The 25,683-nt window shown below is 40.8% G+C and overlaps 1 protein-coding gene across 4 annotated transcripts in view; it reads right to left on the bottom strand.

The window, feature by feature from the left end:
• PDE4A (phosphodiesterase 4A) overlaps positions 1–25,683 on the bottom strand; it is a gene marked incomplete at its 5' end in the record, with an annotated part of 176,901 nt that overhangs the window by 21,581 nt on the left and 129,637 nt on the right. For all 4 annotated transcript variants that reach the window (XM_083353707.1, XM_083353705.1, XM_083353706.1 and 1 more), the window contains 2 exons: positions 2,768–2,946; positions 8,438–8,531. In XM_083353707.1, coding sequence (XP_083209833.1) covers positions 2,768–2,946; positions 8,438–8,531 — 273 coding nt within the window. The remainder of the gene's footprint in view (positions 1–2,767; positions 2,947–8,437; positions 8,532–25,683) is intronic.

Below are 25,683 nucleotides of genomic sequence, written 5' to 3'. Positions count from 1 at the left end.
TTTGATTTTTTAATGTGTGTCAGTATGCTCACAATAAAAATGACAATAAAGGTTATTTTATCTTAAAACTGATTGCTATGTGGCAGTCTACCCTTATTTTTGAATTTAATATTTCAAAAACATTGGTATGAATCTAAATAGATATTACCTAATTATATAACTAATTAGATATGAACAATATCTATAGAAATATGAAAATATAATTAGAACTTAGAACATAGAATAATAGGGATGCAAGGACCTTGGAGGTCTTCTAGTCTAACTCTAGAAGCTAGCAGCCTAATAACCTTATTGACTTGCCACGTTACAGTATTGATCAGTTTTTTTTAGAGAACATTTAGGGGAAATTAGTGAAACAGTTATAAAAACTTCACATTTCTGGAAAGAAGTGTTTCTCTTCTTCATGCATATTATTTCTGGATTGCAAATTTCAAGCCTACACTCTTTTGCTCACCCTGCACTTGGTTTAGAATTCTGATAATGTTCGCCGTTTTGGATGTCACTAGCAGTTACAGCGAACTGACTGGGACTGAAAGAACAAAGACAAGAATGGAAGGAATTGTTACTTGTTTAATGAATTATGATTTATTAAGCCAAGAAAGTTATTTCTGAGCTGGTCTTTTACAATCATTTCAGGAGAACAAGTATTATGCTGATGGATCCTGATCAAGGCCTAGGATTTATCGGGCACCACCTTACTAAAGTCAACTGGCCCAATTACTTCAAGAAGGTCACTTGGTTGTCCCTTGTCTGTGAGATTCATGGAATTTGGATGAGATGGCTGGCATTCTCTTGACCAGATGGGGCGTGGTTTCACCTGCTGCCTGCATCCCATGGATGGGGATTCATGTGTTTGCGTGGCCCAGTTTCTATAGCATGCCAAAGCCCGGTGCCAGTCCATGGATCAGGTGTTGGGGACCCCTGGGCTAAAAGATGGGCAACTATATAGATGTCCCAAAGGTGCTTTTTCAAGAGGCAACTGGACTTTCTTGTTTTTCTCTGAAGATGTTTTGCTTATCATCTAAGAAGCTTCTTCAGCTCTGACTGGATGGTGGGGAATAGAAAGATTTATACTCCTTGCAGGCAGCTGGTCATTTCCATTCTTTTAGAGTGTCGTTGAGGCCACTTGGAGGTTTGTCTGTGTCCTCAGGGTCATCTGAGTAGTGCGAATGGGTGTGCAGCCTTCTTGGAACTGCTGAAAGGACTGTGTTGTGGAGCTGGGTTTTCTGCAGGATGTTTTCTGTCTTGTGTCCCTTCACTGTTGAACACAGGTGCAGACTGTTGGAGATGAGTCTGTATTGTCTGCATCTCAAACTGAAGCGCAAACGGTTCCTGTAGTTTGCAATTTTTCTGGAACTATTTTCACTTGAGTTTGAGATGCAGACAACACAGACTCATCCCCAACAGCCTGCACCTGTGTTCAATACTGAAGGGACACAAGACAGAAAACATCCTGCAGAAAACCCAGCTCCACAACACAGTCCTTTCAGCAGTTCCAAGAAGACTCCACACCCATTTGCATTACTCAGATGACCCTGAGGACACAGGCAAACATCCAAGGGGCTTCACCAACTCTCTAAAAGAATGCAAATGACCAGCTGCCTGCAATGATTACAAATCCTTCCATTTCCCCACCATCCAGTCAGAGCTGAAAAAGCTTCTTAGATGAGAAGTGAAATATCTTCAAAGAAAAACAAAGAAAGTCCAATTGCCTCTTGAAAAAGCACCTTTGGGACAACCATGACCTGGATGACTGAGAATCTCCATAGACATTCAACTATATAAAGGTTTTAAATAAATAAATGGCATCTTCTTTAGTAAAAACTATTACATGTCATCAAACATTCAGCTCCACTTTACTGGCTATGAACACTTAATTCTGTATTTGTTTTTATGCAGAGAAGTGCTTGTGTTGTTTATTTTTCTACAGCCATGGTTATTTATTTTGGTTCCTTTGTTGTAAACTAGCTCAGGTAATTTGTTTAGGATAATCCAACACACACACACCCCACACACAAATATCTTCTTGTGTTTGAGAAATATGCCAAAAGTTTCAATCCAAACGGAATAGGAATACACTAACTCAGTGATTGTTAAATCTTTTTGTCAAATGTGCTAAAATTATGAGGAAGTGACTCTCTAGTACAGACATGTCAAACACAAGGCCCGGGGGCCGGATCCGGCCCGCGAAATGGTTTCATGCAGCCCGCGAAGCCATCCTGGAAACAGTGAGGGAACGGCCCCCACTGCCTTGGCCCTGGCCCAGAGACCCTCCTTCTGCCAGAGACCCTCAGATCTGTCCCACTCCTGCCCAGGCCCCCATAGGCACCCTTGATGCGAACGATGTAGAGCTGGCCACGCCCACCCAGTAGGCCATACGCACTCTAGCCATGCCCAGCCAGTAGGCCATGCCCACCCTGGCCACACCCACCTGGCCCCCTGAGGGCAACCGCAATGCTGATGCGGCCCTCAATGAAATTGAGTTTGACACCCCTGCTCTAGTACCAGTTCAATATCCTGTTTAGAAGGAAATTCTGCCTCAAAGACAAAACCAATCTGGGATGAAAAAATCAATCCAAATAAAATATATTAAAGCTGGCACTCTTCCCAGGGTTACCAACCTTGGCAACTTTAAGACATGTGGACTTCAACTCCCAGAATTCCCCAGTCAGCACAATTTCCAAATCATCCTTTGCAAAGATGGGCACAGTCTTCCTTCACTCCGCTCCCTGTTTTTGTTTTTTTTTCCACGTTGCTAAATGCTCACCTTACTGAGCAGCTCTTCCTGGTCTGTTTTCACCCCAAAGCGGGGAATGCTGGAGTTGGTCAGGCTGGAACTGTGCGTGAGTTTCTTGACCCCACTGATCTGACACATGGGTTGCTGCCGCTTCTTCTTCTCCCGGTCTTTCTGTGTTGGGGATGGGATCTCCACATCGTTCTGCTTGTCTGTGGATGAAAAGATACCGCATCGGAGAGAGAAATGACAAGGGCAAAAAACAGGAAGAGCACTACCCCAACTGAGAAGTAGCCTCTGGATCAAGTGTCATGATTTGTGACACAGGTGCTTTATCTTCATCCACCCATCATCCAAATGACATTGCTCCCCAGATGGAATTTCATTACTGTCTCAAAGATGTAAGAATGAAAACTTGGAATTTATGGAGCCAAAGGAAATTTAACCTAATTCCTGGTAGCTAAACTTCCCATAAATAAATCAGGATATTGCAGGAATGTTGGGACTAGGGTTGGATACAATGCTAAAACTTCTTAATACTTATTGGACTCTTGGGAGGTGAGTTTATTGTGTAATTGTCCTCAGGGCTTTTTTTTCTCATAGAACGCTCAGAATGGAGTTCCAGCACCTTTTTTGGATGGAACCTTGTAGGGTAGGCAAGGCGGGTTGTATGACATGTGTGAGTTCCGGCACCTTTTTCTTTTACAAAAAAAGCACTGATTATCCTACTTTATTTGTCTTTTTAGATTTTTTCTCCCTTTCTTGCCCTTGCACATTTCCCCTCCCCCATATTTTAAAAGTAGAATAGCCTCAGAATACGATTGTGCTTCAAGGTATATGTAGACTCAAGTTTTCTATAATTCATATACTTAGTTCTGTCTCATCATGAGCTCCGGCTGTTCCAATTTTGCAGCACCCAAAAAAAAAAAAGAACCAGAAAACCATCTAAATGTTTTTTTTTGGTGTCTTATAAATACCTACTGGACAGTACCAATAACCTGGGCAGTTAAACAATTATTTTTATTAATTTTAACTACTTTAATAAAGTAGCTAGCAGTAGCATGGAAGGGTGCTGATCTGCATAAGCAGTGATATTTTTCAGTTCTTAGATTTTTTTATAAAGTGTTCTCAACAACAATGCCATTCTGAGATGCTTAAATCAACATACATATCATCTTCTAGAAGACTTCTGTTTATACACATATGATTAAAGATATACCAAAAAAGTGCTCAGAATCAGATTGACACAACACATCCACCTTTCTAATAAACAAACCAATCAAACAGGATTTATCTGTCGTCTTAATTCTGTCCCTGACTCTAGTCTTTTACTTTTTCCAGACAAATGAATAGCTGCTATTGCTCTTCTAGAGAAAGAAAGAGAGAAATAGAATGCTGGACATTAGGCCAAAGTGGTAGTGAAAACAATCCTACTCACTCTCCATCGCAATCCTGAAGACAGAGGCAAAATTACTTATTTTTAAGTCTACTTTCCATCTTCTGAAGATACTTCAGGTTCACGAAGATGGAAGGGAAACTATTCAGTTTAGGTTTCTAGACTGGAAGACTCAAAGTACAATGTAGAGCAGTTTGGGGGAAGACTCACCCTCAGGAGTGGAGGGCCTTGTTCCTCCACCTTCTTCTAGGACTGTCTCCAAGGGCAAGAAGTCACGTGTGGGTGGCACCCACTGTAAGTATGGAGCAGGGGGAGGAGATAGCCTGCCAAGAGGGAAGTGGCGCACACTGGGGGAGCCTAGGGGAGGCAGAAAATGGGGAGGGCGCAGTGTGACAGGAAACTGGGAGGGAGTCACCTCATGACATGGCAGAGCTATACCCCAATGGTACCTGCGGGAGAAGCAGCGGCAAGGGGGCCTCATGGCAGAGTGGAAGGGGTGGGTAACAGGCCCCGGGAGGAAGCAGGGCATAAGCTGTGGTAACATTCTAGAGTGTTGGGTTCTAAGTTACTAGGAAGAAGGATTGTGACAACAGAGAATATTCAAGCCAACTACCACACATCTGAACTCTTTCAAATACTGCCCCAAACAGAGTCCCCAGTATTCCCATCTTCCCCCAAGTTCACGTGAAAAGGCTTTGAATAACTCTGGAACCAGAGTTCTACCATGTTTGGCAAAAAACAGGGGGATGCCCTTTGCTTAGAGATTAAGATGGTGGTCAGACTCTGGAAGACGACCTATAGGAAGAATTAGCTTTCCTGTAGCAACAAAGCAGCTCAAGTACATCTGCAAACTCATCTGTTTCATAAATGATCAAGCAGATCCAAGGGTTTGCCTGGGAGCCTGAGGATCTGGAAGAATAGGCTGCCTCAGTATTGTGGAATTCTATCATCTCAGGACAATTCATGAGGTTGAGGGAAATAAGCATCTGTGCAAGTGTATCTTTATGGCTGAGGCAAATTCGGAATAAAAAGTTGAGAATAAATTTAGGAGTTCTGACTCCTTTCCTTTCCTCACCTCAACTAACAAGCTCTGCTTCTAGCCCTCAGCCACAAACAACCAGTCACTCTGGCCGCTTCCTACCAATCACTCAGTTCTGCTTTGGTGCCATAGCCAAGAATGAAATCCAAGTGCTCAGGCAATTCCCAGGCTGACCTACCAAACACAACTTCTTCTGCCAACATAGAAACAGTTCCAAAGCCCCAATGCATGGGGCCAAGCTAGCTAAACTGGTATAGGTCCTCCCCATCTGCTCTGTCTGAAATCTCTTCTTTCTATACAGCAATTCCATATTGGGAAGATCTCTCACGGGGCAAGGGATGTGTGTTTGTGAAGTCAATCAGCTAAGCTCAGTAATAGGATTCCACTATCTTTCTCACCTCTTTTGCACCACTGTGGCCTGGCACTGCCTGATCACATCATTGGCAGACCATGCCACAGCTGCTCTGGAGGAGCAGGGAGGGTGAATTCTGGCCCTTGCTCAACCGATACTTGGCCTCTGTTTTCAGCCCATGTTCCAGCTTTCACACAAGGCCTCCATTGAAGTGGTGGTTTGCATCAACATTTGCTTAGGGCTGGGTATTTGCATCCACTGACGTCAATGGGAGGCCTGCTTTCTGGAGAATGCAGTGTACAGGAAGCACCCATGAGTTTGTTTCAGATGACTGCAGTTCTTAGCTATCCTGTCTGATCCAGGAAGTCTGCAGCCCTTAGGGGAGTCATATACTGTACGACAAGGTCTCTGATTCTGCAAATACTAAGATAAATCATGTGCAGTTCCGCACACAAATGCAGTACTTATTTTGTTTTTATGTAAACACAATGTTTACACACATTTACAGAGATTGGAGAACAACCTGCTTAGATTTGTGTGCATAAGATGAGAAAAGTGCCCAACAGACTAATTCTATGCCTTGTTAGATTTACTAGCAGAAGAAGTCACGTAAAGATTTGCTCTCAAGTAAATATGTTCAAGAATGAAGGTACAGGCGGCATCCTTATGCTCATTTATATGACAGGAAGTCCCACTAATCTGAGTGGAGCTTACTTCAGAGAAAACCTTTTCCAGACTGCTTGTTTGTCTCTGAATGGAAAAATCATGGCATGATCCAACTGTGAAATCCAGGAACCTGAATTCCTGGACATCATTACGTACCAAATAAGATTGGAAACTGGAAATTTTGCTGCAGATTCAGATTATCTGATGTTAAGCAGAGACCACAAAGGAGCCATCAACACTTTCTGATTCTAACATTTACATTATGCCGTCACCTTTTCCCCAGTGTGGTGCCTTCCAAAATTCCCAGCCAGTTTCAGCCCCACCTTCAATTTCCTACTGATGCTAATATGATTGCTACAAGTGTGCTTGGGAGGGAGCACTGTGTAAGAGGTATTCAACTGCCCAAACACCTGTGTACTGCTATCTTATCAAACATTTACTTAGCAGGTTGTTAGGAGAGCAGGTTGAAAGGGGAAGGAGAAATCTGTGAGCACAGTCCTTCTTCTTGCCTAATACCCAGCGATTGGCATTCTGAGACAGGTACAAATGAATCTGTGCAGTGCAGCAGAATTTGAATTTAATTCCTTCTGGAAATTGGAGGGGGAAACTCTGTGTTCATCAGTACATGAAGAAGCTGGGGAAGGGCTGTGTCTGTTTGGGCTTCATCACATGATTATGCCTGGTGCTATCTATCCCTGCACAACAATGCTTTAGCAGAGGGAGAGGAAGGACTCTACTGTAGTAACGATTTGCAATTACGGTAGTCTCTGCTAGATTTTTCCCTCAGTGAGCTTTCTTCTTTTCAAATGACTTCAGCCAATCAGATTTGGCTGTAAGATGACATCAGTAAGTGCAAACAAAACCAAATCTTTGCCCTCAGTTTAAGCTGGTGAGGGGAGGAGTGGGAATCTCCGTGTTGCCAAGGCAACCATGCTGCCTCAGCACTTGGGATGCTCCTTGTCTACAGCACTTCGCATACTGCGGAGAGCGTCACAGAAGCACACCTGCCTGCAGATGTTCTCTGTGCTCATGATATTACTTTCAATGGGACGTGCATTGGAACACGCAACCTCAAGCACATTTGCATAGGATGAGTCACGAGGAAACAAACTGCACTGGGGCTAGGAACTGTCACTTATTCCTCCCCACAATGAATATTTTTGTCCTTGTCCAAACTGTTCCTCCCAACCTCTGAGATGGAGGGCTTTTGGGATATGTACGAAGAAACATTAAATGGAAATAAACCCCTATTTTGGCTTAATTCTAAGGAAATAATGTAGTAACAGCCCAGAATGAAAGACAGATGGCTTTCAGAGAATCATTCATTGTTAGATGTGTAAGAACATATAAGATTTAGTAATTATGTTTTCCTTATTATACTCCAGGTAAATTATCAATGTTAAAGAACTATAGGCATTGCCATCAGTGTTTATAACAATAGAATATAATTACATTCCTGCTTTGGCAGAACAAGAAGCAATGGATGGAAACAAATCAAGGAGAGAAGTAACCTAGAACTAAGAAGAAATTTCCTGACAGTTGGAACAATTAATCAGTGGAACAGCCTGCCTCCAGAAGTTGTGAATGCTCCAACACTGGAAGTTTTTAAGAAGAGATTGGACAACCATTTGTCTGAAATAGTATAGGGTTTCCTGCCTGAGCAGGAGTTGGACTAGATGACCTTCAAGATTCTATTCTATTCTATTCTATTCTATTCTATTCTATTCTATTCTATTCTATTCTATTCTATTCTATTCTATTCTATTCTATTCTATTCTATTCTATTCTATTCTATTCTATTCTATTCTATTCTATTCTATTCCACCCTACCCTACCCTACCCTACCCTACCCCTTTACCAGAACTTTTACTCACAATATAGGTTTATGTTATTAAAGGTGTGGATGCAACTTCTTATTTAACTTATTTATTCATAAGATTTTTTCTTGGGGAATAGTTTACGAAACTGTGAGAGCTAAACAATTATCACTTTGAGCAATGAGAAGAAAGGTTAATGTCAATCACATTCTTTATCTATTGTTCTGCTTTACTGTACAAAAAATATAACTCACTTGCGAACCCTAAAAAGAATGTTTTCTTTTTAGCAAACTGCCTGATTGTATTTGATTGAAAAATAATGCAGAATAGATACTATTTACAATATTGCATAATATTTTTTAAAAAGAACGTACATGGATTGTAGGTGCAGTAGGTTTGTGGCAATGTTAAAAACATACTTCCATACACTTACCTAAAAAGGTGTTGGAAATGTACTCAGACACCTGGTTTCCAGAACGGCTCATTTCAGAGAGGTGGGTTAATTCACGGTTCAGCATTCTTTTGAACTATTAGAGGCACACAAAAAGAGAATAAAATAATAAATATATATTTTCTGTCCATGCCCTGGTAAAAATGGAAATGCATGACTGTATACTTCTTGAATAAGCAGTGATGTACAAGAGCAATCTCATGAATGGAGATAAAGTGACACTTAGCTTCAATGCGCATGGGCATGAAGACAGAGTTAAGAGAAGAAGAATAGCTACAAGCTGCTACTGGTGAGTCAAAGTACATTAACAAAACATACATGCTATACTTTGAATCTGTGAGAGTTCAGTGCACGCTGGAACACTCTGTAACCTGGAAATTCTATTAACATGCAAGGGTTCCTCAACAAAATGCTGCCTAAAAAGATTTTTTAAAATAGCATGAAGTTCTCAAATAATTTCTATTACAATTTATGGATACTGTATTTATGCCTGCATGTCTTACATATTCAGATTCAGATTTTTCTGCATCTAGAAGTGCCATATGTGCCTGCAGTTGCAAACTGCCTCAGCTGTAAGAATCTGAGATATATATCTCTAGATAGATAATTCTTTATTTATCCAATCATGAGAATGTTCACTTTTTTATGAATGTATCTATTCTGCCATATCTGTGAACATAGATAGGAGCTGTCTTCTGATGATTTATGCAATTCTCAACACCTCCGAAGATGAATTTCCCCAACTTCATGCCAAACAAATAAGCATTCTACAACTCCCATCCCAAACAATTTAGGGTAGAGAACAACAATCCCAAATGATTCAGGGCAAAGTACAATCAAAATATTAACACCCAGAACAGTAACAAAATATAATAATGTACACCAGAGGCAGTGCAGTAATAGAGACAATCCATCCAGATGGCCTCCCAAAGCCCCCTAACCCAATAGCTGGTGGAAAACCAGGTCTTCAAGATATTGCAAATGACAGATATACATGGTTGGGGCCATCCAAATTTTGGTGGAAACAGCACTCCATAGGGCATATGCAGTGACCAAGAAGGCACATTTCCTCCCCCCGCCCAAAGATGACATTGCTTAGGACAGCGTTTCCCAACCTTAGGAACTTGAAGATGCGTGGACTTCAACTCCCAGAATTCCCCAGCCAGCTATGTTGGCTGGGGAATTCTGGGAGTTGAAGTCCACGCATCTTCAAGTTCCTAAGGTTGGGAAACGCTGGCTTAGGAAATAGGACCCAAGGGACACCAATTCTGTCAGGTTTTTTTCAGATGGACAGAGATAATTGGCTATTGACTACCCCATAAGTTATTTCATTTATATCCCACCTTCATTATTTTTACAAATAATTCAAGGCGGCAAACATATCCAACACACCTTCGTCTTATTTTCCCCACGACAACAACCCTGGGAGGTGAGTTGGGCTGAGAGAAAGTGATTGACCCAAACTCACCCAGCCAGCTTTTATACTAAAGTTAGGACTAGATCTCACAGTCTCCTGGATTCTAGCCTGGTGCCTAACCAAATAAGTAGGCCTTGTGCTATGAAGGACTTTGAAGCTAATAACCAGTATCTTCAATTGCATCTGGAAACCCACTAGTATAGAGTAGTGTAGTGTAGTGTAGTACATAGTATAGTTATAGTATATAATATAGTGTATCATATTGTATGGTATCGCGTCACACAGTTCACAGAGAAGTGCTACATAGGTGTACTGAGGTCTCTATATAACTACCCTTACTGCTGCATTCCTGACCAGCTGTAGATTCCTAGTGGGAACTCCATGTAGAGCAATTTGTAGTAATCCAGACATGAAATAATCCGGTCTTGAGTGACTGGCAGTAGGACTCTTGATCAAGGAATGGATACAACTGCCATTCAAGGTGAATTTGAATAGTAGTCCACAACAAAGCCATGGCTGCATCTGCTTTTCAAGGAGGAGCCATAAATCTAGGATGCCTAGATCACACACCAGGTGAATTAAAGGTGGGAAATCTCTGGTGGATTTTGAGGCATGGTATTTTATGGCTTTGATTAACTAATAGTAATATCCTAATGAGGAGTTTGGATATTTTATTTATTTATTTATTTTAATTCCATTTATATCCCGCCCTTCTCCGAAGACTCAGGGCGGCTTACAAGCTTAGCAGTAGCCTTCATTCTATGTATATGCCTGCTTGTTAGGGCTTTCACACACACACCCAAGCGGCATTATTACAAAGTCAGCTTAACTGCCCCCAACAATCTGGGTATGTTGCTATACTGTACAATAGATTTTTCTCAAGTTTTGGGCTATCATTCCCATCATCTTTTTATACAATACATATGACTAAGCTGGATTAGTAATGTCATTGGTTAATCTAAAACATTTGGAAGGCAACATATTAGGAAAACTGTCTACTATTATAAACAACTAGGAAAAACATGTTATTAAAATACACTATTTTCCAATTTGATCTCAATTACTTATACAAAAACATGCCTTAAATTTTTTTTTAAAAAAAACCTTGAGGTTTATCCAAATGAAATGGTACCATATCTATTCAAAAGAAATTGAACGTATGTATGTCCCAGTGTTAAACAGGTCTCCATGAGTGTCAATTTCACTACAAACTCATTCCCATTAAAACCAATATTACTATGAATTACTATGAACTACTACATTGTTTACCCATGAGCACTTCTGCCTTCACCCCTATGCATTTGTTAATCTGCTCATGCAATCTTGAGGCTCAAACAACATCTTGGTTGCCAAGGTGGAGGGGGCCTATAAAAAGCAGCGAGATAAAAGAAAAAACAAACTCTTTCCTACCCTCTTGTGGTTCTTTTGATTTTTGCAGCCTAGCCTTAAATTAGACAAAGAGGAGCTGAGTTTGCAGTAGCTCTTGACAAATTAAAGGACCAAAACATTTCTGACTGCATGCAAGCACCACCCATGTCTGATTAAGAAAGAGGGAATGGTAAGAAACCAGCCAGACTAGCAGAGGTAACTTTTCACATGTATTGACCATAATAAGCCAAAAGGTATTCAGCTCTTCTTCCTAATTCCCTAATCAATGCTTTTATGACAAGTTTGTTCAAAAACACAGAAGAATCAGTGATTTATTGAACTGAGAAATAACTTTCAATGAATAAGGCAGGATTTATTTTTCTTTATTTGTAACTTGTGAAGTAACTATTGTAGCTGCAAGCTACCTCTGTCTTTCATCCTGGGTGAAAACCGCAATCTCTTCTTCCTTACAGAGGGAGGTGAAGGCAAACAGCTCAAAAGACTATTTCATCCTCATAACTCCAATAGCTCACTAGGACATGGCTTGTTGTGAATGAATACTACTGAGATACCGTAAATATTTATTTGATAAAAAGTTAGAAAGGGAAACACTAGTAACAAAAAGTTGGATTTCTTAAAAGGTCTGTTTCAACTCTTCATTAATCTTCAACATAGTCTACGTGTGGAATCTCTGCTCATTCATTAATACTATTTACACAATTTTGGCTCCAACCTGACCAAAAGCTTCAAGTGGCTTACAAGCCTCTGCTGCTGTCAAAATTAGTCTTTGTTCATAACATCATTACGCATGGCTCTCAGGTAGTTCTTTCCTCCCACACTTGCTCACTTTGCAATTTCTCTGATTCTTTCACATGAAACAGACTTTAGAAAAACTTGGGCTGGATATTAGCTGAGTATTCCTCCTCCTGACTGGTCCAACGTTTTGCTTGTCTCTGTGGTTTGCAAGAAATTGCTTTCATTCTCTATCTTTTGAAGGTACTTTTTGTTCATTGCCTTTCCTGTCTGAATCCTTGAGTTTGCCAGACCCACATCCTCTCCTGTGTTTTCTCTTTTCCCTGCCAAAATTTAGGCAAAATGAAGGCCAATGCTGTTGAACTTCCCGTGGGCTCAACTAAATTCTAACATTCTGGCAGTGTCTGGATGCAGTTTAACTAAACCATGGGCTTCTCGGCCCAGTTTTCTGGTTTCACACGATATAATACAATAAGCAGACCACAAAGATGCACTGGGTATATATCGTATCCTAGATTACACTATGGATAGTCCGCAATGATATTTCTTGTGAAGAAACATGACCCAAAGATGCTGAATTATTCCATCTCATCCCATTCTCTCCTAGAAGAACTGTGATGGTTTTTTTAGTACTCTTCTCCACAGCTCTTCTTATAGAAACGTAGCTGCAAACATAAAATGGAAGACCATTCCCAGGTCAGAGCAGGTTTTTTTAAGAAGGCTAACCTGAAGTCTAAACAGCTGAGAATTTTTGATATGAGAACCTCCTAAAGAAATCAGAGAGGAAGGAGGAATTTGAACTTGCTTGGTGTGGGTGGAAATAATAATAAACACAGAGCAGTTTTGGAGTTGAGTGACACAGAAATACTATAAACGAACAAATAATGGTGACAGATCTTCACTCTCACCAATATGAGTTCCAAGCATGGACATATCCATAGATTTGTGTGCATATTTGTTTTCGGGAATAATTTTTTACCCAATGTTATTCAGGAATTTGGCATTATTTGGCTCTAAGCGAAACAAATTCCACTTTCCAAAGTTGTACCAAAAGAGAAAGTGTAAACGAACAAGCTTGCTTTTACGGTTTGATGCTTGATATTGTTCTCTTTTTAAAAACCTTTTGTCCTTGAGAAAATTCTTGGATGCTGCTCCCTGGCAGGAGAGCTGAGGTGAGTCATCAACTAGGCTTGTTAGCTGAAACGTGCCTCTCCATCACAGCAGCCAGCCTCAGGAAGAATGAAAAGGAAAAGTTATCTTCTAAGACACAGAAGGCTTTCGTAATGCTCTAACTGCCCTTGATTCAAGGCAAGATGGCTTGATGAAGAATCCTAATTCAAAATCCAGATGTTTTCCATTCTAGGGCTTCTTCCTCTGCCAGGACTTTCCATGTGACAATCCTGCTCAGTTTTCCAATTTAAACTCATTCTGTCTGTCCTGAAGGAGCATTTGTGAGATCTAAATGTTACCTTGAGCTTCACCAGGAAGAACAAAATGGCAATCTAAAAAGATGAACTGATGCATGGATTTGTGGGATAGGGAAATATTTTTATAAAGAAAAGAAACAGGCACAGAGAAAACCAAACAGTACATTTGGAACAGGTCTACGTGGGTCTTAAACAGAAGACCAGACATATTGTTTCAGCGAATCTGATTCTATGGGAGTGTTGAGACAGACTGGTCTTTTGAACATCATCAGTATGATGATGCAACTTGCCTGGCTAGCTTTCTAGAGGCAACAGAAAAAAGGAAGAGGAGGGAGAGTAGCCTCTATCTTCTTAATAATGTACCATTCCCCCTCTGACCATATACTTTTGGATGTGCTGGGCTATATAACCATCATCCTAAAACAGGGGTGTCAAACTTAATTTCATTGAGGGCCGCATCAGCATTGCGGTTGCCCTCAGGGGGCTGGGTGGGTATGGCCAGGGTGGGCGTGGGCTACTGGGTGGGCGTGGCTAGAGTGCGTATGGCCTACTGAGTGGGCATGGCCAGCTCTACATCGTTCGCATCAAGGGTGCCTATGGGGGCCTGGGCAGGAGTGGGACAGATCTGAGGGTCTTTGGCAGAAGGAGGGTCTCTGGGCCAGGGCCAATGCAGTGGGGGCCGTTCCCTCACTGTTGCCACGATGGCTTCGTGGGCCACATGAAACCACTTCGCGGGCCATATCCGGCCCCCGGGCCTTGTGTTTGACATGTCTGTCCTAAAACAATATGCCCATTGGCTGAGGATGACAGGAATTGTAACTAAAACAGAAAGAATTCCATGTTGGTAAGACAGAACTAGAATAATGAAATGCCATACATCTAAAGCAGGCATGTCCAAAGTCTGGCCCGCGGGCCATTTGCGGCCCGGGGGGCGGTTTAATAACGGCCCTCTAACAGCCCTCCTTGCTCTGTGTAAATGCGGCCCTCCCACGGCCCTCCCTTCTGATTGAGGGCGGCAAGCAGAAGACTGTCTGCCACAGGAGGGAGGGCGGTGAGAGGGTGTTTCTGAGCAGCATATGGAGTCTCGGGTGCTGCCAGATCCCCTCCTTCTTTTCCCCCTTCTCTCTCTCTCTCTCTCTCTGTGTCTGTGTGTGTTGGACCCGCGGGGAACAGCTGGTAGGGAGGCGGCAGTCCGGCATTTCCCCCCCTCTCGTTTGTGTATGTGTGTGTCGGACCTGCGGGGAATGGCTGGTAGGGAGGCTGGTAGGGAGGCGGCAGTCTGGCATTTCCCCCCCCTCTCATTTGTATGTGTGTGTGTGTGTGTTGGACCCGCGGGGAACGGTTATTAGGGAGGCAGCAGTCTGGCATTTTCCCCCCTCTCGTTTGTGTGTGTGTGTGTGTGTGTGTGGGACCTGTGGGGAACGGCTGGTAGAGGTGGTGGCAGTCTGGTGTTTGCATCTCTCTGTGGGCCCGACACACAAACACAGGAGGTAAACAACGCCGGACCACCGCCTCCCTAACAAACCTCTCCTGCGTGCGGAGAAATGCCCATTCCCTCTGCTGAGCCATCCCAGTTGCTTGCATTGCAGAAGGCAATCATTTGGAACAAAGACACGAGATTTGGCATTTCTCCGCCCGCGCTGATCTTGCCCTCCTTACAGTCTCCCTCTCTTTGTTTCAGCTTGCTTTCTGCATTTGGGATGAAGACTCGAGAGAGGGAGACTGTAAGGAGCGCGAGATCAGTGTGGGCTGAGAAACGCCGAATCTCGAGTCTTTGTCCCAAATGCAGAAAGTGCTGATCTCGCGCTCCTTACAATCTCCCTCTCTCGAGTCTCCATTCTTTGTCGCAAATGCAGAAAGCAAGCTGAAACAAAGAGAGGGAGACTGTAAGGAGGGCAAGATCAGCACGGGCTGAGAAACGCCGAATCTCGAGTCTTCATCCCAAATACTTGCCTTCTGCAATGCAAGCAACTGGGATGGCTCAGCAGAGGGAATGGGCATTTCTCCCCACGCGCTGATCAGCGAGTGCAGAGAAACGCCGATTCCCTGTGCGCCCTTACAAGATATGGAGGTGCTCCAGGGAAGTAACTGGGATGGCTCAGCAGAGGAAATGGGCATTTCTCCGCACGCGCTGATCAGCGGGCGCGGAGAAATGCCGAACCTCGAGTCTTCATCTCAAATGTAGAAAGCAAACTGAAACAAAGAGAGGGAGATTGTAAGGAGCGCGAGATCAGCGCAGGCTGAGAAATGCCGATCTTGTGCTCAGATTGTTGGGGGCAATCTCGCTCCAGCGTCTCGGCGAGCACACTGGGCCGTCCCGCTCCTTGGGGCTCGCTGCTACCATGGGGGCCGGCTCGGGGATTTGTTTCTGCAGGTTAAATCAGAACCAAGCAGCAAGTGAAAAAGTTAGCAGCAGTAGCGGGAGTGGTTTTAATTGCCAAGCGTCCCCATGGAAGTCAATGGAGGCACCGCGGCTGGCCTTTTGAGTTGGTGAGTGAATGAGAGTGAGAGAGAAACATTTATTGAGCAGTGTGAGTGAATGAGAGCATGAAAGAGGCTTCTTGGAGCAAGAGTGAGGGAATGAGAGAGCGAGAGAGAAGCTTTTGCAAACAAAACATGAGTGAATGAGACCGAGAGAGAAACTTTTCCAAGCAAAGGTGAGTGAATGAGAGCGGATGGGGCAGGGCACCTGTATGTCTCCCCTTAGGCTCCACTGTTCTGTCAAGCCTCTTGTTTTGCACATAAAATACATTGTGAAAACTCAGCTGTCAGTTGATCTTAATATTATAAAATGAAAAGTATGCCATTTGCAATTAACTTGGCATAAAATAATTCATTTGCATTTAATTGTAATTGTTCAAAGAATGTTCGGAAAAATGTTTGGCCCTCCAGCATGTTCACTTCATCCAATCTGGCCCTCTTTGAAAAAAGTTTGGACACCCCTGATCTAAAGTATATAGGTCTGTATTTTCAAATTTAGGGCATCTGACTAACAACAATCCATGAAACCTAAAGAAGAAATAACTTCATAAAAATCTTGCCTTTAATCAGGCAAACAAAAGATTCAGCAGTGAAGAAGCCTGGAAAATCACTTAGAGACAGATTTTTTTTTGTAGCCAATCTTTGGATTTCATGCATACATATTTAAGTGTTTCAGGTAAGAGAAATGCTATATCAAGAGTTTCCCCATCTGTGATTTGTCAGTTCCAATTCCTTTCTATTATTTGCTATCAAACTATCCATCCCTCTGAAAGCAAAGAAAGAGTTTTGTACTGCAAAGATATTTCTTTGTCTCTGATTAGGAATGTGGAATGCTTCAAATCTAAAGCCAAATGTATGCTAGAGAGCAAGGATGAGCAGGCACACATGAGAAACATTATGACATTTATCTCTTCTAATTGTTCTGCAACTTACTACAATTCCTATGTTTTAGAGCAGGAAGAGAAGCTATGAGAAAGGGACCATTCAGGCAGATCAAAGGCTGCATTAGGAGTTGAATTATAAAACAGCTGTACAGCTTCCTTACTCTTTCCATATCAAACATAGTTAATACAATTAAGCTGATTATGCTTCTTCAAGCTCTTATGGGCATCATTCTTTTTGTTGACATGTCAGTGTTAAAGACAGCAATTTTAAAATCATCTTTGTACTAGACTTTGTTTTTATCTGCTGCCATTAGGCAAAAGTGTAATACCAAGGTTACATTTCAGCCTCTGCCATCTCTGTGTCAAGAAATGTTTTATGTATTGTTATTAAATGCAGGAAAAGTATAAACTGTGAATACTGGTAAATGTGTAATAATTAAAGCGAGAAAAGATTTTCAAGTGATGCAGTTTAAAATAATTGTGTGATTCTGGCTTCTTCTTGAAACATGTAATTGTTCCGTATACTGCAATTAAAGGCCAACTTTACATCATCATTAACTAATGGTGGAATATCAGGTGGTTGTTCAATTAAGAGGCAATCCCACCTCCACCTCCCACATCCTCTTCGCTCCCTCCACATGTTTTAACTATATGTTGATTGGGATTTCTATTTTTATTCTTTTAAAGACATTGAATTATTAGGTTTTTTTAATGTTTTAATGCTGGAAGATACCCAGAATCGTTTGCTACAAGATGGGCAAATTCAACGAACAAATAAATAAATAACATCCTGATTCTACCATCTTGGAAGTGGTGGGGAATCTTCAGTTCACAGTCAGACTTCCTCAGGAACAATTTGTTGGAAGCAACATGTCACAGTGAGCTCACCCAAAGGAGGACAGAGCCACCTAATCAACTCAGCAGGATGCCTAAGGTTTCATTTGATTCCAGATGGCTTTTGAAATTAGACTGTCACATATTTACCACATATTGCTCTCTCCTGACTTAATTGTTATTTGATGAGGGGGCAAAGGAGAGTTCAGTGCAACAAGGCCATATCCAATCTCAAATGATTTTGATTCTCCAACTTGAGAGCTAAATTCATGCAAAATCAGAACAAGATTGTCTAATTCTAACCCTGACACAAAATGCCACTATTTTTATGGGATCTGTAGAATACCTTTCAAAATCAAGTTTCCCAGGTCAAGGTGGCTTACAGTTTTATTTTCACATTTATTTGCCGGTTTTTGTGTGAAAACTAGCAAGTCTGAACAATGAAATTATACCATAAAATGCAACAACTGAATTATGCAACACTAAACATACAAAAGCAGCAGCTGCCACAATTGTTTCTAATTATGTATGTATATTTAAAATCAACACAAAAACTGCTTTAAATGCCCCCTCCCATTTGTTGTAGCACCAAAGAGTGATCATTTATCTAAATTTTACTTTTCCCCAGGCTTCCTGTCTATTCTAGTGCCAATCTCAAAGAAAGGGCACTCAGGACTGACTAAGATTCTGGTAGTGTACTATCTAGGCTTCTGAGTTGACCAGCTAAGAAGGGATCTCATATGGGGTTAAGGATTCTCAGAAACAGTGTTCCAAGGAATTTCAATATTGTTGCTGGGGCTACCTTACTTCATGGCAGCCATGACATGTGGCAGGTTACACAATGGGTATTTTTTCCCTACTGGTAGGGGGAAGGATGATTCAAAGCTGAGAAGTTTTAAATATATTTCCTTGTCATGGTCAGACCATTTCCTGTTGAGGTTTAAACTTATAACAACTATTATCCTCTGAGGAGTGTGGGAACTGTTAGCACAGTCTGCCCCAAGAATTCCAACATATTCCACAGGGCTCTGGAGAATTTCCCAATGGTGGGTGCTCTTGTTGAAGTTCAGTCACCCTGTGGAATCTGGGCAGGCAATATAATTGTTTCAAACGGAATATGAGTAAAAGCTCATTATCTAGATGACTTACAGCTGTAAGAAGAAGCAATGTTTCTTCTTCCCAGTTGTGGCTTTTCCCTATTGCTCAGCAAGTGGCTCAAAGCCTTCTGAAATCTTGGCCTGGTGTGCAATCATAGAGAAGCCTCAGCCATTCGCCTTGTTGGCTAGACACTTTTGAGGATAAAATTGATAAGGTTGCTGATTGTGCCAAAGCTGGGCACATACCATGGTTATAAGTCTTTGTGATTTCAAAAAGCACTCCAAAATAGGAGTTCTGGTTTCCTAATCTTCTGAAACAATTGCCATGGATGTCTGTACTGTACATTTCTTTAAATGGCACGATTGTAAGCATTGTGCTATTTGTGTAATCCCTAAGAAAAAAATAATAAAGTAACACCTACTCAGAAAATTGTAGGAAACAAGAAGAGTTGTAATGGTTCTCTGTTTTTATGAAAGGGTAACGGGAGGAAACTACAGGAACAGTTTTACTGTTTTATTGAATGCATAGTTTGACTGATCACAAGGTAAATAAATTCTAGTATTTCCTAATGCTCTCAAATATGAAACAAAGCTGTTGGAATTCTTTCCTCTATATGCTATTTTTCAATGTGTGGAAATGGTTTTGTATGAGTCCATTCCATTATGTGTAGCCCATTAAGTACATTAGTGTCACTCCTGTACTGTAGGAAATAATTTAGCCTATTATCAGGTTTGTGTTCAGGAAAGAGTGACTGCTACAGATACCACGGGAATTGTGTGAGTGAATTTCCACTACAACTGTATATTTTTGTGCTCAAGTCAAAATTATCATTGGGAAATAGGAAAACCTATTCTAGAGTCACATAGTTCTCTTGGTCCAATTTCTATTTTCTTGGAGTCAGCACCTACTTGAGGCTTCTTACTACCACCAGTGACTAGTTCATGACTTACATCATCTCAGCTGGGGCCCAATGCCATAGTGTGCCTACCAGTTCAATCTTTTTTTCACCTGTCCCAAACCTTTTCCTTTTTTTTTCAGCTCCCCACCCCCTTGCCCGACAAGTTAGCTGCTTCTTTTTTCATGCTTGTTTTCCATAATCCACTTCCTCAAAAGCTGAATGAAGTGAAACTGTAATGGGGGGAGACAGCAGCCAGGAAAAGGGGAATATAATCAAAGTGGAAACCTCATCACCTCCGGCAGCCAATCAGCTGTGCCTTTTAGCTATCTCCATAGCAACAAGAATCTCCTTAGCAACTGCCTTAATCTTCAAAGCAAAGGATAGGGTCTGGGAAACCCTCCATGACGGGATCATGTCTCTTGGACGTAACACATTGCATCCAAAGACCAACATGTATGTATTCTTACTGATGTTTGGGGAAATTGTTTGCTCATAGCCCAAAATTCCACAGACTGATAATGCCAAATGTAGTCACAATCTGAATCTGAGATAAGTGTGCATATTCTTCTTTTGCCTTCACTATAGTTAGCTATTTCTATTAGACTGGATCAACTCTGGTGCTCTCCCATGTCTATTACCTCCCCCTTTCGTATTTTTCAATGCAGAGTATTGTAAGGCAAGAAGACTGAATGATCTCATTTTTTCCTTCCTTCTCCTCATTTCCATCATTCCCCTTTCTAAGTGAGTAAAATTTCACACAAAGCTCTCTGGTAAAGCTCAGTCTAAAGCAGGCAGATAGAACTGATTCCAGCTGTAGAGCTCCATGTCTTGTGCATGCACGCACACACAGACACGTCATACTTATCCATATTAGCTGAGCCTTCAGCTTTGTAATGGTACCAGGAAGCTAAAGATTATGGTTTAAAACTTCCTACTCAACAAAAGCAAATATTTCTAGCTAACTGGCCAGATAATTGTTCCAAGCTGCCCAAACTAGTCTCCTTTGAATATTTTGACCAAATACTTGACCAAAAGTAGTACAACATTTCCAAGTTGCTGTCAATGGCTACCCTGGCTGGGAATTCTGAGACTTGTAGTTTCACGATAACAGGGAAACTTCAGGCTGGGGAAGACTGCTCTCAAGAATGCAGCTATCTAGGTATACAAGACAGAATATTTTCTTCTGAATGGTTCATTCATAAAGAACAACTTGACTTGTGCAAACCATTTAAACTCACAGAACTCCTGAAAGAAAATTGAAGCAACCAATGCCAATCTGGCTTCAATCTTGGTAGAAAAACAAGAACAGCAATTTCATTAAAAAGAAACTAAAAGAAAGAACACAGATTAAAAATAAATAAGAAAAGGTCATGAAATAATTGGGAAAGTCAACTGAAATTAGTAAAGCCATGCAGCATTTGATCCAAAGATCTCCAGAAGTAAGTTTGTGACAGAAGGGCCAAAAGACAATACACATTTTACTACATAAACATTAATAAAATGAACAGGAAAAACACAATAGTATTTTTTTGTTAAGATTCTTTTTTATGTCAATGATGTTTGCAGAGATAAACCATTCTTGCATTTTCCTTAATGTTCTGAGAAAGTAACCCTTGCATTGAATTGGGAGTTACTACGCAAATCATGGAATTTACTAGAGAAATCTTCTAAATAATAGCCACATATTTTAAAATCCATGGAAACATTTGTGGGCCAATTGGGATGAAAAGCAAATGTAAAATTTAGGGGTTTTTTTAAAAAGGAAAAAAGGACAACAAATGGAATCACAGTCCTGCAAACGTCAATGCTGAATGGAAAAACAGTATGTTCAGAAACATTTAGGAAAAAAGCAGTCTTAGCAGCCGCTAAGATTTTTAAAGCAACAAATCCCAAATTAACCTAGTCTTACTTCTTTGGAAAAAACAACTGATTTTTTTAGGCAAGAAGCATAAGATTATTGGACATATTTTTTTACTTTGTGGCTATCATCAAATAGCCTTGGAAATAGGTTAACAACTGAAAATAATCTCAGAACCCAGAAAATTAGGCACAAAGCAGCAAAATGAGATTATTTTAGGATGATCACAAATTTTTGCATGGAGGAGGAAGGGGATCTGGCTACAGGACAACACTTCTGAAAACATTTTAAGAGCGAAATAGGTAAGAAATGGAATGTGAAACAGTGAGGGCAAAATTATTTATTAATCGGAGCAAGTGGTAAAATAGTAAAGATTACTATAAGAATCATTCACGTTTTCTCACACACAGGAAGAATGTTTCTTTTGTTTGAGAATTGAATATGCTTACAACTTTAGCCTGAATTGGTATAGCCCAAGAAAAGTGTTATGATCTGTCTCTGCTAAAAGAATGAACTGGGCCAAAAGAGATATTGTCAATGCCATTTTAAAATCCCATTAATAAAAATGTTGAAAGGGATGCGGTGGCTCAGTGGATTAGGATGCTGAGCTTGTCGATCAGAAGGTCAGCAGTTTGGCGGGTCGAATCCGAGTGCCGCGTAACAGAGTGAGCGCCTGTTACTCATCCCAGCTTCTGCCAACCTAGCAGTTTGAAAGCACGTAAAAATGCAAGTAGAAAAATAGGGACCACTACGGTGGGAAGGTAACAGCGTTCCGTGCTAGTCATGCCGGCCACATTACCACGGAGACGTCCTCGGACAAGCGCTGGCTCTTTGGCTTTGAAACGGAGATGAGCACCGGCCCCTAAAGTTGGAAACGAGTAGCACGCATGTGCGGGGGAACCTTTACCTTTATTAATAAAAATGTTATTTTTAAGGATTTAGGACGCATTAAAACTGCTATTTTCAAAATCTTAAGGCCAATAGCTGAACAAAATACTGGGAAGGATTCAAAGGCAAATCCTACCCTACCCTCTATCCCCACCATCACCACTTTGACAAAACAAAAATAAAGGACTTATAGGAACAAAGAAGTTATGAACATTTAGGAAAGATTAAAAAAGCAATTGCAAAACTGCAGATAATTGTTTCTCAATGTCAGAAAAAAAAGATAAGCAATATTGGCTGTAAATTATGGGGCTTATAATTGGGCACACCCAACAATAAACTGGGAAAAGTTTTATTAGAGAAATGAATCTTCAACTGATCCATACGTTCAATTTGATATTTTACCACAAACATTGTAAACGTTTCGCTGTCTTTTTAGGGACTCCACTCACATAGAACTATAAGAAAAGAATACCTAAACAAGCAGGTTTTAGCAATGAGCCCTTCTGTGAGAGAGATGGGCGGTTAATAAGTTTGATATATAAATCTGCAAGAAATCCCTTTTCTATTCACCTTATGGAAGTTCCACCTGGTCTCAGAATGATGACTGGACCCTAACTGCCGTGTGACTATCTATGGAAAATAAATACATCTCCTTTATTAGAATAATTGCCAAAGTCAAGGATCCAGAATCAGGAGTAGCCTAGTCACAAAAAGCCAAAGTTCATCAGGGATACATTCTGTTCAAAAATTGCAGTGTAACCTTTTTAATTTTGGAAGAGATAGCACAGGTAGCCCTCGATTTACAACTGCAATTGAGCCCAAAATTTATGTTGCTAATTGAAATATTTGTTAAGTGACTTTTGCTGCATTTTATGACCTTTCTTGACACAGTTGTTAGGGGAATCCCTGCAGTTGTTAAGTTAGTAACACGCTTGTTAAGTGAATCTGGCTTCCTCGTTGACTTTGCAAATTAGAAGGTTGCAAAAGAGGATCACATGACCCCTGGGATGCTGCAACTGTCGTAAATATGAATCAGTTGCCCACCGTCTGAATTTTGATCATGTGACCACAGGGATGCTGCAGTGGTTGTAAGTGTGAAAAACAGTCATAAGTCACTTTTTCCAGTGCTGTTGTAATTTTGAATGGTTGCTAAATGAACTGTTGTAAGTTGAGAACTTCCTGTACCTTACCTCCCTCCAATATATGAGTTTAGTAAATAAAACACAGGCAGACCTCCTGTGGTCTGGACATATGGCTAAGTGGAAACTGGAGGGCAGTGCAATCTGAGACACAAACCTTTGCTGGATGCTACACAAGCAAATTATGCCAACATTTTCTTTGGAAAACCCAGTTTAAGAGAAGAACTCATGGCACTGAGCGTACGCAGGGAAAAGGGAGACTTTAAGAGCTACCAACTAAATCATGACCTAGAGATATTAACAACGGGACCAAATCTGGAAAGCAGGTCTCATAAAAAGGAATTTGAAAATAGAAATTATTCGTCACTGAATATACTCTTTGAACTCTGGGAACAGAATTTGGAGGGTAAAGTCAAATGGCCTCAGGCTGGATAATAAAAGCACCTTACTCTACATCTTTTCCCATCCCACAACCCTTGGGGACGGAAGGAGATTTGACTGATTATATGGGTAAAGAAATATAGAGCTCACTTTGGGGAAGGTATGAGGAAGCCATCAAGGAAGGACTTGGACAAGAGATTATACAGCCCAAAGATAAAAGGAAAAGACATGTAAAAAATCTGCCATGTTTTTGCTTGGTATGGATGGGCCAGTCTTACTATAATAAAGTAGCATTCCTGGAATTTCTATACCATGTTTCTTGACCTAGCCTACTTTGAAGGGTTGACAATGTGTTATCAATTCAATGTGAATTCTTAGCAGTCACCCATCTCTGCTATAACCAAATCTATTAATTATGCTGAACTATCCTTCTTTGTCCCTTATTCCCAGTATTACGGACATCTCAAGGAGTTGGGCTTGGCATACTACAATACAATCAATATTCTTCATTGGCCAAGTGTGATTGGACACACAAGGAATTTGTCTTTGGTGCATAAGCTGTATCCAGTGTATATTGTATCTTAAATGTGATAATTTGAGTCACTTTGCTTCAAGTGAGATTGATTGTTCTATAATCCAATTTTTAATTTCTTGGCTATCTGTAGTAGTCTCAGAAATCTTCCTCAAAGCATCAATACTCACTTTATCCTGCTTTTTCAAAGTCCAATTTTAACTTCCATGGAGTGTCATAGGAAAAACTACTCCCCTTGCCTGCATGATTCTGATTTTCATTAGTATAAACTTGTCAGGGCATCTGAATATATTTTTCCAGGTGTCCATCTACCATGTGGCTAGAGACAAAAGAAAGTGAGAAAAATTTACTGTAAACAATAACGTGGGATAGTGTGCTAGCCTTTTCCTTCAGAGAAGTCATTCAAATGGTATCAATTGTTGTGAAGGGATTTCATTTCATTACCAAAAGATAAGAAAACAAAGAAAAAGAAAAGATCTAGTAGATAAGAAAGAGCTGATTACAAGAAACAAAATATGAGTCTCAAATTACTGTTGAACCTGAATTATTATTTAACTGTCTGGATTGTTGAAACCCTTGTTACTGAGATATGGTATCTTAGCTGAGAAGGGATAGATTGAATCCCTGGTCAGTCTTGAAATACACAGAGTGATCTAAAGTCAATTTCTCTCATTCTAACCAACCTACTAGGATTGTTAGGAAGGTAACTATCATGCATGTTGCCTTGGTATGATACTGAAAGAGAGACCTAACAATAATGCCTTTTATACAGTATGATGTCCATATCATATTTTATACAGTGAGATGTTTGTATAGTGGCAAAAATATTCCACTGGCTAAATTCTCCGTTATGTTACAGCTCTCAAATCAAATGTTGAAGGCTGGCTAAGAGAGAACGTGCTGAAATTCAGTCAAGGTGCAGTTAGTAAAGTAAAAATTAACCTTGGGGACTTAGGTTGAACCAATTTTGGATGAGCTTGAATTTTCTCTGAAACAGTAGATCCTCATTTCTCATTGGATTCACAGGAGGTGTGAGTGATAGAGGCCCTCTATATGTAGTGCCCCAGCTGCCTGTCTCCTTAGGCCAGTCCAATTAGAATACGTATTTGCATCTCAGTTAGAACCTCAACCCCTGACTAATATAATGTCCAGAAACTGAAGCTAGTACAAACTATGGCAATTAAACTATACACTGCAATAGAGGACAGGGATTGTATGCTAATAGATCTATACTGTTGTCAATCGCTTACTGGATGCAATTTAAGATGTT

The sequence above is a fragment of the Vipera ursinii genome (genome assembly GCF_947247035.1).
Source record: "Vipera ursinii genome assembly, chromosome: 2".
Taxonomy (NCBI): Eukaryota; Metazoa; Chordata; class Lepidosauria; order Squamata; family Viperidae; genus Vipera; species Vipera ursinii.
The sequence above is the reverse complement of the archived record's forward strand: the minus strand, read 5'-3'. Positions and strand labels throughout refer to the sequence as shown.